General features: G+C 35.7%; 1 protein-coding gene across 1 annotated transcript in view; it reads left to right on the top strand.

Annotated features, from left to right (window-relative positions):
* The window catches only part of TM9SF3 (transmembrane 9 superfamily member 3), a 56,769-nt gene extending 44,704 nt beyond the window's left edge, over positions 1-12,065 (top strand). Inside the window, exons 10-15 of the mRNA XM_049790862.1 lie at positions 3,186-3,325; positions 6,246-6,314; positions 9,259-9,405; positions 10,320-10,403; positions 10,518-10,594; positions 10,706-12,065. Coding sequence (XP_049646819.1) covers positions 3,186-3,325; positions 6,246-6,314; positions 9,259-9,405; positions 10,320-10,403; positions 10,518-10,594; positions 10,706-10,773 — 585 coding nt within the window. The 3' untranslated portion in view covers positions 10,774-12,065. The remainder of the gene's footprint in view (positions 1-3,185; positions 3,326-6,245; positions 6,315-9,258; positions 9,406-10,319; positions 10,404-10,517; positions 10,595-10,705) is intronic.
* The last annotated feature ends 1,218 nt before the right edge of the window (positions 12,066-13,283 follow it).

The following is a 13,283-nucleotide window of genomic DNA, read 5'->3' as shown; positions in this document are numbered from 1 at the left end:
CCCATTCATTACTTTTTCAACTACTTAAATTTCTAACTTGTTGTTCCTGTTGTAGGGGGGACGTTCAATTCTTAGCTGCAGATAGTATACCAAATAGGGTGCTTGCTTGCGATTATATAGTTCTCCAAGCATCATCACAAGTTTTTTTCTGTGTGCAGAGCCAGGAGTATCCTTTTAACATTGCTAGGTGTTGCCTAAAACCCTTTTAAAAAAAAACCCTCTTTGCTGAAAATTTTATTTTTAAGTGATACTGTAATTGGGAGTTGAACATATAAAACATTAAAACATGATAAAGAGGATTTGGACAAAAAAATGAATGTAAATCAGTTTCACAATGTAATAATTAATAGTTTTTAACTGCTCAAATATTTTATCATGAATGAAAATGAGCCATCAACGTAACTCACTGGTAGAGCTCATCAGGCCTTCCAGGTGTGAGGTCCCAGGCTTGGTTCCTGTCACAGAAAAATTTAAGTCAAAAGGGGAAGTTTGGGGGTTAGAACAATATCAGGTATGCCAGATGTTTGCCTTGCACGCACTCTTGGGTTCAATCCCTGAGCACCCCAAAACCAATAAAATAGGAAGGGGAAGGGGGAATGTGAACAGTAATATTGCCAGTTTGTACCAGTACCAGTGAGTTTTATTTGTTGGATTTTTTATTGGCTCTATGCTCCGAATGGGCATACAGCTTCATTTGCTGCTTATTAGTTTGGGATACACATGTACTGCTTTTTAACTTTTTATGAGCAATTATGTACAAGCCTGAATTGAGACAGGGAAAGGAGAACAGAAATGATCAGTGTAGCATTACAAACCTTCCTAAATAGTCCGCATATATATGAAGATATCAGCAGAATCTTCATTGAGTTTTGCATGAAAATGAGTTAGTTAGCTTGTGTATAGTACCTCCAGTGTATTAGTGTTTGGTGCTGAATTAATTTTCACTTGTATGTTTTTCATACTTAAAACACTTTAAAAAATATATATGTATATATATATATATAAAATATTTGGGTCAAACTTGATGGTGCTCAGGGCTTCCTGGCTTTTCAGGTCTGGTGGTCCTTGGGATCATCTCAGGTAATGAGTTCTGGGTCTAGGTGTGTCACATGAAAGGCAAGCACCACGCCTGCTGTACTATATCTCTGCCCCTGAAAACATTTTTTAAAAAACTTATTTTCAGGGCCCGGAGAGATAGCACAACGCCGTTTGCCTTGCAAGCAGCCAATCCAGGACCAAAGGTGGTTGGTTCCAATCCCGGTGTCCCATATGGTCCCCCGTGCCTGCCAGGAGCTATTTCTGAGCAGACAGCCAGGAGTAACCCCTGAGCACTGCCGGGTGTGACTCAAACACCAAAAACCGAAAACAAAACAAAACAAAACAAAAAAACCTTATTTTCAAAAAGATACTCAGTTGTTTTAATTTCTTCATCAGGACGTAACAGTTCTGTAGTACAATTTATAAAGCATTCTACAAATTTATGTGATTCCACATGGGAATATTTTCTTATTCTTTGATTTTTTGAAATAAGAATTCCCATAAACTTAGATGAAAATATATATCTGAATATAGATATATATGAAAATAATGTATGTGCTATTCTTTATTAACATTCATGAGTCTTGTTTCCTTATGATAAGTTCAGGAGCCAGTGAAGTCAGTGGCATGTGCTTTACACAGGGGTGCCTGGGCTTGATACCTAACACTGCATGGTACCCCAGCTACCTCTGAATGACCCCTGAGTGACCCTGAAGAGCATATGTGTTTCCCTCCCCCCAAAAATTGTTTTTTCCCCAGAAATATGTTAAGAAAGCAGTCAGTAGCAAAAATTAACAGAATTCATCCCATCCATATATGTGCTCACATTATATTCTAAGATTTAAATATCTTAAAATGCCTGTTCGTTTTTTTGTTTGACATATAGTATATGAGCAAAAAATCTGATTTTATTAATGTCTAAACTGATAGAATGAGTTTACTTCTCAAATTGTGTCTTTAAGTATAATTCCAGAACTTGAAAACTCCTATTTATACAAGTTTTATCTGGAAGAACAGTGATGATAGATTTTGGCTTATTCAAAAACATCTATAAATAAAGGAATGTAATGACAGCATTTTCTTTGATCATCTTTTAAAATCAAAGTCTCATGTAATCTTTATGGGTTTTCTTGTATATCCCTCTTAATTTTTCTCATCTTCTTTACAGTTTTCACTCAGTTTTTCTCTCACTCTTTACTTTCTGTTTATTCCCCATAATGTTTGTTTGAAAGAGATTGAAATTCACAATGAAGAAAAAAGATCGTATGTGTCTATGATTATTTAGTTTTATATAAAGAAAAAATATCACAAATATTTTTCCAACTGACCGTTTTGATTCTGGACTCTCCATATGGCATTTCCTATGAGTTTAGACTTTGAACTACTAAAAGGCAGAAAAGTATGATTTCAATAATGACATAAACATACATGTAAGGGTGAACTTCTATTAAGATCCTATAAAGTAAAAAGTGTGGAATATTAAATATAGCTTTGAGGTAAGCAGATCTGAAATGATATCTTGGCACATACGAGGTGTCTGATCTTGAGAAATTACTTTGCCTCTTATTTTCTTCATCTGCTTAATAGGGCAATAGTATGTTAAAGTCCTTACACATATTAGGATCTGAGTAAAGTGTAGTCAGGTAAAAAGTTGATTGATGATGAAAGATACAGGCTTAAAGCAGAAGAACAAAGTACGTGGAGGAAAAAAGAACAATAGCAGAGATTTATTAAAGAATTGGGGAAAGTGAGAAACTCTGAAGAAGGGAAGCTCCCATTTAGTTTAATTCTAATATTCTAAAACCGCATTCTTTTCCTATTTTCGTTTTTTTTTTTTGTTTGTTTGTTTTTGGGCCACACCCGGCTGCGCTCAGGGGTTACTCCTGGCTGTCTGCTCAGAAATAGCTCCTGGCAGGCACGGGGGACCATATGGGACACCGGGATTCAAACCAACCACCTTTGGTCCTGGATCGGCTGCTTGCAAGGCAAACGCCGCTGTGCTATCTCTCCGTCTTTTCCTATTTTTATTAGTGTATATCTTGCATAATTTTTACATATTGAACTTATTTAACATTTTTTTGTGATCAAATCTGTGTCTTGTTTTTATTACTATTGTTCTCTGAATAATCATATGCTTTAATTTACAGGTGGCTGTTTGTTGCATCTGTTTTTTTGTTATTCTTCCTCTAAATCTTGTTGGTACAATACTTGGCCGAAATCTGTCAGGTCAGCCCAACTTCCCATGTCGTGTCAATGCGGTGCCTCGTCCCATACCGGAGAAAAAATGGTAAAGAGAATTCTAAGAATTTTGTGATTATTCTTACAATGTAGATGTTCTTAATAACTAATTTTGTATATGTATATAGTATACTTACTACATTTTAATGAATGAAGTTCTTGAGCTTGGATTTCCTAATTTGTCTTTTTAGTTTTTCCTTTAGTCTACATTGTAAGGAATATTAGTGTTTTATACTTTCTGTATATTGGTTACATTTACAGATAACTCATGCTTTGATGTCCCTACTAATATGTAGAGGTAGGTAGGTAATAAAGGAACTAAGTATACAGTCTTACTATGGTATGCTGGCCAGATTTGACTTGTTGCTTGTTTTTGTAATTATGTTTCTTTGGAAAACACCCATGCTTCTTTGTTCACCTGGTTTCTGTGACTGCTTTCAAGCTATAGTCTAAGATGAATAGTAGAGATTATAGTTGGTAACTCCAGACCTGATACACTATCTGACTTTTGATAGAAAAAAATGTTCAATCCCTGGCTTATCTCATTTTCCTTCATGGATATGTTAAAGCAATGTTGTTATACCTTTATACTTGTTTTTTTTTGGGGGGGGGGGGGAACACCCGTTTGATGCTCAGGGGGTTACTCCTGGCTAAGCGCTCAGAAATTGCCCCTGGCTTGGGGGGAACCATATGGGATGCCGGAGGATCCAACCACAGTCCTTCCTTGGCTAGCGCCACCTCGCCAGCCCCACCTTTATACTTGTTTTTATCCTTATCATTTGAGACATGAACTAGAATCAAGTCTAGTTACTATTTATTGAGACGTGTTCTTTAATAGTCACGTTAGGGATAGTACAGAATCTAATCTCCATTTGTTATAGTTCATACAAAGAGAATGTATATTTTAAAAATCTCCCATAATTCATGATTTAATGTTGTCAAAGAATGACAATGGCTGAGAGATTTCTATAAAGGAATGTGTTACATGTCAGCATGTAAACACAGTTTATAGTTCATTTGAGCAGACACCTTTGAAATAAGGATTCCTGATGCTTTTGTTTTTATTTTGGTTTTGAGGGCACACTGGCATTTTCTCAGGGGTTACTCCTGGCTCTTCAATCAGGAGTTTACTCCTGGTGGTGCTCAGGTTCCATATGGGATGTCAAGGATAGAAAACAACCTGGGTTGGCTGGGTGCAATGCAAGCATCTACCTGCTGTACTTACTCTCGCTCTTACCCTGATTTTTTTAAGACAGTTATGTTTTTTCCAAATTTAAATTGTATTGTGATGCCGTTGATGCCCTGATGTTCACGATTTTGGGGATAAGTATAAAGAAGTATAGTCAGAAAACAAAAAAATTCCTAACCATGAAGGTTAGTGAAGAAGGAATAGCATAAAAAGGGTCATATTTTGGTGTAGGAGAATTCATGTATGTCTTTATTTTTCTTGTACTGTAACATGGAAACCAAAATCTTAATCCTAGCTCTGACTCGTGGGCAGATCATAGTCCTCCCGAGTATATTTGTCTTGGCTTTATATAAAAAAAGAAAAGACAAGTAGATTAAAGGTTTTATTATTTTATTTTACATTTTTTATGGTGCTCAAAGTCAAACCCAAGGCCTCATACAAATGTACTTTACCACTGAACCATATCCCTTACCCAAATTAAATGCTTTTTAAATCTTTTCCCTCAAAGGCTCAGCTTCCTTATATTTCTTCATTGTTTTTTAGATATTTCAGAGATAGTTTAGTGTCTTCCATTATTAAAAGAATATAGTCCTATGAAATATGGTATGTTTTTGGTTAAATAGTAGAGTGTGGGAACTGATGCAATAGAGTTGAGTTCACAGGCATTGGGAGACTTGGAAAGCTTCATGGGAGAACAGTTGAGCCAGTGCTTATTAGAAGTAAGAAACGAGAAAGGCATTCCAGGTGGAAATTTACCAACTGAAGTTGGTTAATATTTGTGTAATAAATAATGTTTGTTTACATTTTCTGTTGTTAATTCTTGGATTCTATTATAACTCAGAACATAATTGTGTAATTCATAGGAAAAGAAATGGCCAAATCAAGAAAAGATTCAGTAAACCAGTGGCAGGTTCATCATGTGGAAATCATTATTTCGATAGGGCTTTAAAAAAACTTTGGGGGGCTTACCTGGCAATCCTAGGGTTAGTACTGGAATCACTCCCAGCTCAGAGCGCACCATATTGGGTGCTGTGGAGTGAACCCAGGTCAGCTGTGTGCAAGGCAAGCGTTCTACCCTCTGTGCTATCAGTTTGGTCCCTCAAAATTTTAATTTTCCTTACCTATGGTCATCTTCCTATGGTTCTTACAAGTTATTGAGAAATATAGGGTGAAACAAGCCATTTGAGTCTTCTTAGAGTTTTCTAATGGCAAGATTTTGGTTTCTCAAATTCTTATCTCAGTCCATAATGATAGAGTTTTGACATATCCTCTGGCTAATTTGAAGACACATTTCTTTTTTTTTTTTTTTTTTTTTTTTGGTTTTTGGGCCACACCCAGTAACGCTCAGGGGTTACTCCTGGCTATGTGCTCAGAAGTTGCTCCTGGCTTGGGGGACCATATGGGACACCGGGGGATCGAACCGCGGTCTGTCCAAAGCTAGCGCAGGCAAGGCAGGCACCTTACCTTTAGCGCCACCGCCCGGGCCCTGAAGACACATTTCTGTGCCTCTTTGGATTTTATTTTTTGTTTATATTGTGAAGTTAATCAGTGGTGCTCAGGTCTTACTCCTGACTCTTCACTGAGGAATCACTCCTTGTAGACTTGGGGAAGGTATTAGAGGTGCAAGACAAGTGCTTTACCTGTTGGACTATCACTTCAGCCCCCCTGATTTGTTTTTGTCTGTATAAAAGTACCAGACTTGTTACTAGGAGTTATCAAATCTAAGAATCATGTAAGAAGTTAACTATTTATTATTTTCCAAATATTTATTATTTTCTAGGTTCATGGAGCCTGCTGTCATAGTTTGCCTGGGAGGAATTTTACCATTTGGCTCAATCTTTATCGAAATGTAAGTTGTGGTAGTCATTTTGATATTTTACTAGTGAATTTAGGAGTTAGAATCTGTATAATCATTAGGTGGGAGGTACCTAAGAGTACTAGTGCCATGATTTATAGAAAGATTTGGATCGTTTTCTCCTCTGATACTCAGGTTAAGTTTAATATTCTTCACCCCTTCTCTGTCCTTAAAATTCTTTGAATGTAAGTTTCTCAAGAATTATAATCATACAGCTTTGACTACTGCTCATGAAAATGTAGCCATTGTGACTCTGTGTGTGTGTGTGTGTGTGTGTGTGTGTGTGTGTGTATAATATATATACATATTTATTATTTATTTTTTTGGTTTTTGGGTCAGACCCGGCAGCGCTCAGGGGCTACTCCTGGCTCCACGCTCAGAAATTGCTCCTTGGCAGGCTTTGGGGACCATATGGGATGCCGGGATTCGAACCAGTGACCTGCATGAAAAGCAAACGCCTTACCTCCATGCTATCTCTTCGGCCCCGTGACTGTATATTTTGACTTTGACTTTTCCAAATGCCCACTGAATTTCTTCTGTACATTTAATACCCCTGTAATAGAAAAGATTGGATCTGGTACCTGGATAATTAAAAAGATTTGTTTCTGTAAGAGAAATATATAAAGACATATAACATTTTAATGTAACTTAAAATTACTAAAGATACACCTTTCGTTAATTAAAAAGATATGCAGGGGCCAGAGTGATAATAAAGTGGGTAGGGTATTTTGCATGCTGCTGACCCAGGCTTGATCCTTAGCATCTCATATGGTGCCCTGAGCTCTGTCAGGAATAATATTACCTGAGCATCACTGGATGTGACCCCCAAAAGCAAAAAAGATATTCATAGCGAAGACATTTTTATTAGTTTTTAGTTAATGTTTCTTTCATTTTTCCTTTATAATGCATATTTTGTGTTCTAGCAGTTGAAAAGTGGAAGAAAAACTTAAACCTGTCCAAAGCGTTGTAAATGTAGACTCCTTTGTATATTCATTATATAGTTATTTTTATTTGTTTGTTTGGGCCACACACAGCAGCACTCGGGTTACTCCTCTCTCTTTACTCAGAAATTGCTCCTGGCTTGGGGGACCATGTGGATGCTGGGGATTGAACCTGTGTCCATTCTAGGTCAGTCGCGTACAAGGCAAATGCCCTACCACTGTACTAACACAACAGCCTCATATAATTATCTTTAAATAAGTCTCCAACTTCTAATTTTGTCACCTTTTTAAAAAAAAAAAAAAACTGGCTCACTTACTGAAGTTTTCCAAAACTTTAGCATAATGTCAATCACATTGTTTTTCTTCACATTTATTAGCGTCTGTGTATTGAACTAATTGCAAAGAAGCAAGTACAACTGATGTAGATTCAGACCAAAACTCATGGTCACATTGTGGGCAATAGTAGGTTTTCTAAAATATCGGTCATGTTAGCTTGTAGCTCATTGTCAGTTCAGAAATTTTCATACTTCTATTCTGAAACTGTTTTTTACCCTTCCTGGAACCTTCTGGATCTTGTTTCTTCATTCTTGAATATCTGTTCTATTATATAACAACTCTATTATATCTTTAATTTCTCTCTATCAAACACCCTCATAAATTCATTCTCTTCTTTGTGGCCTCATGATCATCTTAAATTATTAATCTATTCATCTTATTTGTTAATGAGTTCTCATTTTTATGAGACAAGGTTCAAGCTTCATAATATACCCAATATGAACCTTTCTAATACATTATCTGTCACTGCCCGTGCCTCTAACCTCTTCTCTTAGCTTGTAGTTCTTCATTTAAAGTCTTAACCATACTAAATTACTTTGTTTTTCAGTATACTCTTAGATAATTTTTTTTCTTGTGAATCATTGCCTTTGCTGTACCTCTCTGCCTCGAATATTCTTTTCACTCCTCTGGTGTTCACTAGTAAATAGTAATAATCTCTTTAAGGATAAAGACTTGTCATATTCACAGTTCTATTTTCACCACTTCTTTGGTATTACAATAGGGACTGTGTAAGTATCTATTTAAAAATCAGTGATGAATATGTTAACAGAAAAGAATAAGACTTTAAAAAAAACACCTTTCCTGGGCTGGAGCGGTGGCACAAGCGGTAAGGCATCTGCATTGCGTGCACTAGCCTAGGACAGACCGCAGTTTGATTCCCCGGCGTGCCATATGGTCCCCCAAGCCAGGAGCGGTTTCTGAGCACATAACCAGGAGTAACCCCTGAGTGTCACTAGGTGTGCCCCCCCCAATAAAAACTTTCCTAATAATGCTTTTAGTAATGAGATTATGAGTGAAAGGTCTTAATGTAAACTCTTAATTCCTTCTTGTCTTACTGTCCTTAGTATGCCATCAAATTTCTTATTTAATAGAACTTTATTAAAGTTAAAACAATTAAATTTTATAAAATAATACATTGCTTTTGAGTAGTCTGTCTACAAAAATGAAACAATGTGGGAATTTATTTTACAAATAGGGATCTTCAGTTATTTTTGTTTTTCATTTTCCATTTTACTTTAAGCTTCTAATTCATGATGAAGATCTGACTAAACATCTGCTCTTGAAACATTATCCAAGAATATATTTTTGAGGGATTTTTAGAAATTTTTGTGAATTTTTTAGGCCATGCCTATCAGTGCTCAGGTCTTCCTCTGGCTCTGTACTCAGGTATCGCCCCTGGTGGGCTCCAGGAACCATATAGGGATGTCAGCTATTGAAACTGGGTCAGCCGTATGCAAAACAGACAACCTCCCCATTAGACTATTGCTCTGGCCCACAATTTAGGCATTTCTATGGCTAAAAAGAGCAAGAATAATCATTGGTTACTTGAAAAGAACAAGTTGAAATTTAAGTGAAAGGACAAAGGTGAGAAGACGCAAGTGAGATTTAGCAGGAACAGGATAAACATTAAGAGTAAAGACTACTTTGTTTTCTTTTTTTAGGTATTTCATCTTCACGTCTTTCTGGGCATATAAAATATATTATGTCTATGGCTTCATGATGCTGGTGCTGGTCATCCTGTGTATTGTGACTGTCTGTGTGACCATCGTATGTACATACTTTCTACTAAATGCAGAGGATTATAGGTGGTAAGTACTTACCGTGGGAAGATCCTCTGAGGACCACACTACTTTAAAATAAGATGGCATTTGATGTGTGGTAAATGGAGTAAAATATTCATTTTAAAGAATGATATTTTCGAGAAAAAAGTTTTTTTGTTTTGTTTTGGTTTTTGGTTTTTGGGCCACACCCGGCGGTGCTCAGGGGTTACTCCTGGCTGTCTGCTTAGAAATAGTTCCTGGCAGGCACGGGGGACCATATGGGACACCGGGATTCGAACTAACCACCTTTGGTCCTGGATTGGCTGCTTGCAAGGCAAACGCCGCTGTGCTGTCTCTCCAGGCCCAAAAGTGTTTTTGTTTTAATATGGTTTGTAATGTTGCAGATAGTTTTGTGGATAGTATTAATATTCATTTTATTTTTTTTTAGTTCCTTTTGCTTTTCTAAAAATTTAATTTTTCTTGTTTTTCTTTTTTAATAATAACTTTATTTTAGCATCATGATTACAAACATGTTTACACAGAATATATCTGAAAAAGAAAATGCTTGACTTAAGGTGACTTATAGAAGAGAATCTGGTAAAATCCAAGCTCATTTATTTTAATTTTTACTTATTATTATTATTTTTTAAAACTTTGATTGATTCGTTAGTTTTTGGGCCATAGCCAGCGGTGCCCAAGGGTTACTGATGGCTCTGCACACAGAAATCACCCTTGGCAGGCTGGGGGGACTATATGGGATGCCGGAATCTAACCAGGTCCTTCCTGGATTGTCAGCATGTAAGACAAATGTCCTACTGCTGTGCTATCTCTCCAGTCCCTTTATTCTAATTTTTAGACTCTGCTTGTGGACATAATTAAATGCCATGTACATGTATTTGTTGATAAGTATGCAAAGTATAATTTTATATAGCCATTTGCTTTAAGCTTGTTTTTTTTTTAAGGCAATGGACAAGTTTTCTCTCTGCCGCATCAACTGCAATCTATGTTTACATGTATTCCTTTTACTACTATTTTTTCAAAACAAAGTAAGTAAAGACTTATTTTTTATTTAGAATTAAAATAATTTAATTTAAAGAATTTAAAGACTATTTGGTAATAAAAGTGGACATACTCTACATGGCTATTTTGTTTCATTTCAGGATGTATGGCTTATTTCAAACTTCATTTTACTTTGGATATATGGCGGTATTTAGCACAGCCTTGGGGATAATGTGTGGTAAGTTCTGATTCCCTGGGATTCATATGAGTGATAATGGCATTTTAGTGTTAATATTGTCTGTCCAAGTATTTTGTATTTCTTTTAAAATACCTTATTTTATTTTTACAGGAGCAATTGGTTACATGGGAACAAGTGCCTTTGTCCGAAAAATCTATACTAATGTGAAAATTGACTAGAGATCCAAGGAAACCTGGAACTTCAATCAATTTCTCTTACATAGGGGTGGAACTTGCACAGCATAAAAAGCGCAAGGAGAGATTTTGGCTTTAACACTGGGTACTTTGTGGGTCTCTTTCATGGATGACTTAAAGTAACATCTATTTCCATTGATCCTATAGGTTCTTACTGACTGCTTTTTCCAACTGTTCACAGCAAATGCTTGGATTTTATGCAGTAGGCATTACTACAGTACATGGCTAATCTTCCCAAAAACTAGCTCATTAAAGATGAAATAGACCAGCTCTCTTCAGTGAAGAGGACAAATAGTTTATTTAAAGCGTTTGTTCCAATAAACTAAGGGAAACTTGGATGCTAAATTACACGAATAGCAATCTTCCTGGCACGTAGTATTTCTATGTTATTGAAAAATGATGTTCCAGAAAGATTACTTTTTTCTCTTATTTTTACTGCCATCATCAACCTATTGTGGGACATTTTTATATATTAAATATGGGTTCTCTTTTGACCTGCTTTATCCCTATCCAACCCATTCAACTTCATCCTTTTGTTTTAAAAAAAAAAAGCCAACAAAAATAAAATTAAAAAATAATAAATCCTGCATGTAATATCTGCTGTCATCTTGGTTGGACCAACATCCCTTTTATTTATCATAAGCCTATTCAGTTAGACCTTAATTCCATCCAAAGAAGATACAGTCTAAAGATAGAAGTGTGCTGTCTCTCTATGGCACAGTGTACTGTACAGTTAGAAAGCAAAATGTTGAATGGAGAAGATATCTGTTTCTATTAAACATTTTGAGATTTAGATAAACTACATTTTAACTAAATGTCTAAAGTGATTATCTTTTTTCCTCCCCTCAAGTTAGTCTTACATCTTTTTGGGGTTTGAATGAAGGTTTTACATAAGAAATTATTAAAAATAAAATAGGTGGGTGGGTGGGTAATAAATGTATATACATTAAATAATGTAATGTAGGTATAGATTCCCAATTGCATTTGGATGTACAGATTGACTACAAAGTACTTTTTTTCTGATGATGATTGGTGTAGAAATGTGTAAATTCAGATGCTTTTTACATCTTGCCTACCACTGCATGAAACATTGGGGTTTCTTCAAAATGTGTGTGTCTTACTTTTGGGAGGGGGGGTTGTTTTCTTTTTTCTGGGACTCCTACAGGAGCAAGATTTGTAATTAAGAAACATTTAATTTTGTTAATCCTGTCTGGGGCACTTAAGTAACTTCTAAAGCATTATTGCTTTAGAATGTTAAAATAAAATTTCCTAACCAATTGTTTTGTGAAAATAGATGTGTTTGCAATTTGAAGATACCTTTTCTAAAGGAAGTATTGTTACTGAATGCAACCTTTTAAACCTACTACAATCTAAACTTTTCTGATTCAGAGGACCCACACTTTAAAACCCCAAGGCTTGCTTAATCCAGAATATCCTGTAGTTCACCAAGTGAGTGACAAGCCCTTCGAATGCAGTTGTGGCCCAGTATCTGTCCAGGTTGGTGTATTGTGAAAAATAGGGATGGAGTAAAGTGGTTAGCTTACTATTGGATGAATAAATAAAGGTTATAGTTTTCTAAGTAGTGGTTTTAATTTTGAATACATCTTCCTGGAACTGTTCGTAATGTGAAATTTTTCTAGGACTATTGAGTTTATAGTTTAATAGTTTGCTATGCAAATGACCACCTGAAACAATACTATATATTAGTATTTTTAGAAAGATTGGAAACAGCTGTATTGAAACCTTAATGTGAAGTTCATGCCATTAATAGTTACATAAGATGTTTTCATTATAGAAATGCTTGTGAATTTGTGAATGCATTTTATTATAGAATTCATTGTGACATTTGTGGACCATAAAGAGTGAATTTTAAAATTTGTTTTCCTAACCACTTACGTATGACTGACATGAACAAATATAAGTCTTACAAGTTTTAGGGAAACAGGTTGTTTCCAACCAAACCATTATAGTTGGCATAATCCATTGGCACTCCCATTTTCTTTTCTTTTCCTTCTCATCTGCTTTTAGCATTTTACAAGAAATGAAATATTTTAATGGCTTAATTATTTTAACTACAACTAATATACATAACATAGTCTGAAGGAGTGTAAATTTGACAGCAAGCTGTTGTTTTATTAAAATGAAATTTGTATTATGAATCTTGCAGGTTACAATGTAGAATTTTTATGGGGTGGAATTTGGGCCACATCGGCGGTACTCAGTCTACACTGGCTTTGCCCTCGGGGATCACTCTGGCGGTGCTGGGGAGCCATAGTGGGTGCCAGTGATTGAACCTGAGTCAACTGCATGCAAACCACCTTACCTGCTATACTATCTCTCAGACCCCTAATGTACGATTTGTAAAGAAGAAAATGTTATTTCTAGATACTTTTCCCACTAAGTTGAAATTTTCTGGAATCGTTAGTGAGAAACATTTTTATATTTCTCTGATATATTAAGTTCTATTAAATTAATTACCTTGAAAAGTTTTTTAG

This window comes from Suncus etruscus, chromosome 17, assembly GCF_024139225.1.
Source record: "Suncus etruscus isolate mSunEtr1 chromosome 17, mSunEtr1.pri.cur, whole genome shotgun sequence".
Taxonomy (NCBI): Eukaryota; Metazoa; Chordata; class Mammalia; order Eulipotyphla; family Soricidae; genus Suncus; species Suncus etruscus.
This window is presented reverse-complemented; position numbering and strand designations above follow the sequence as displayed.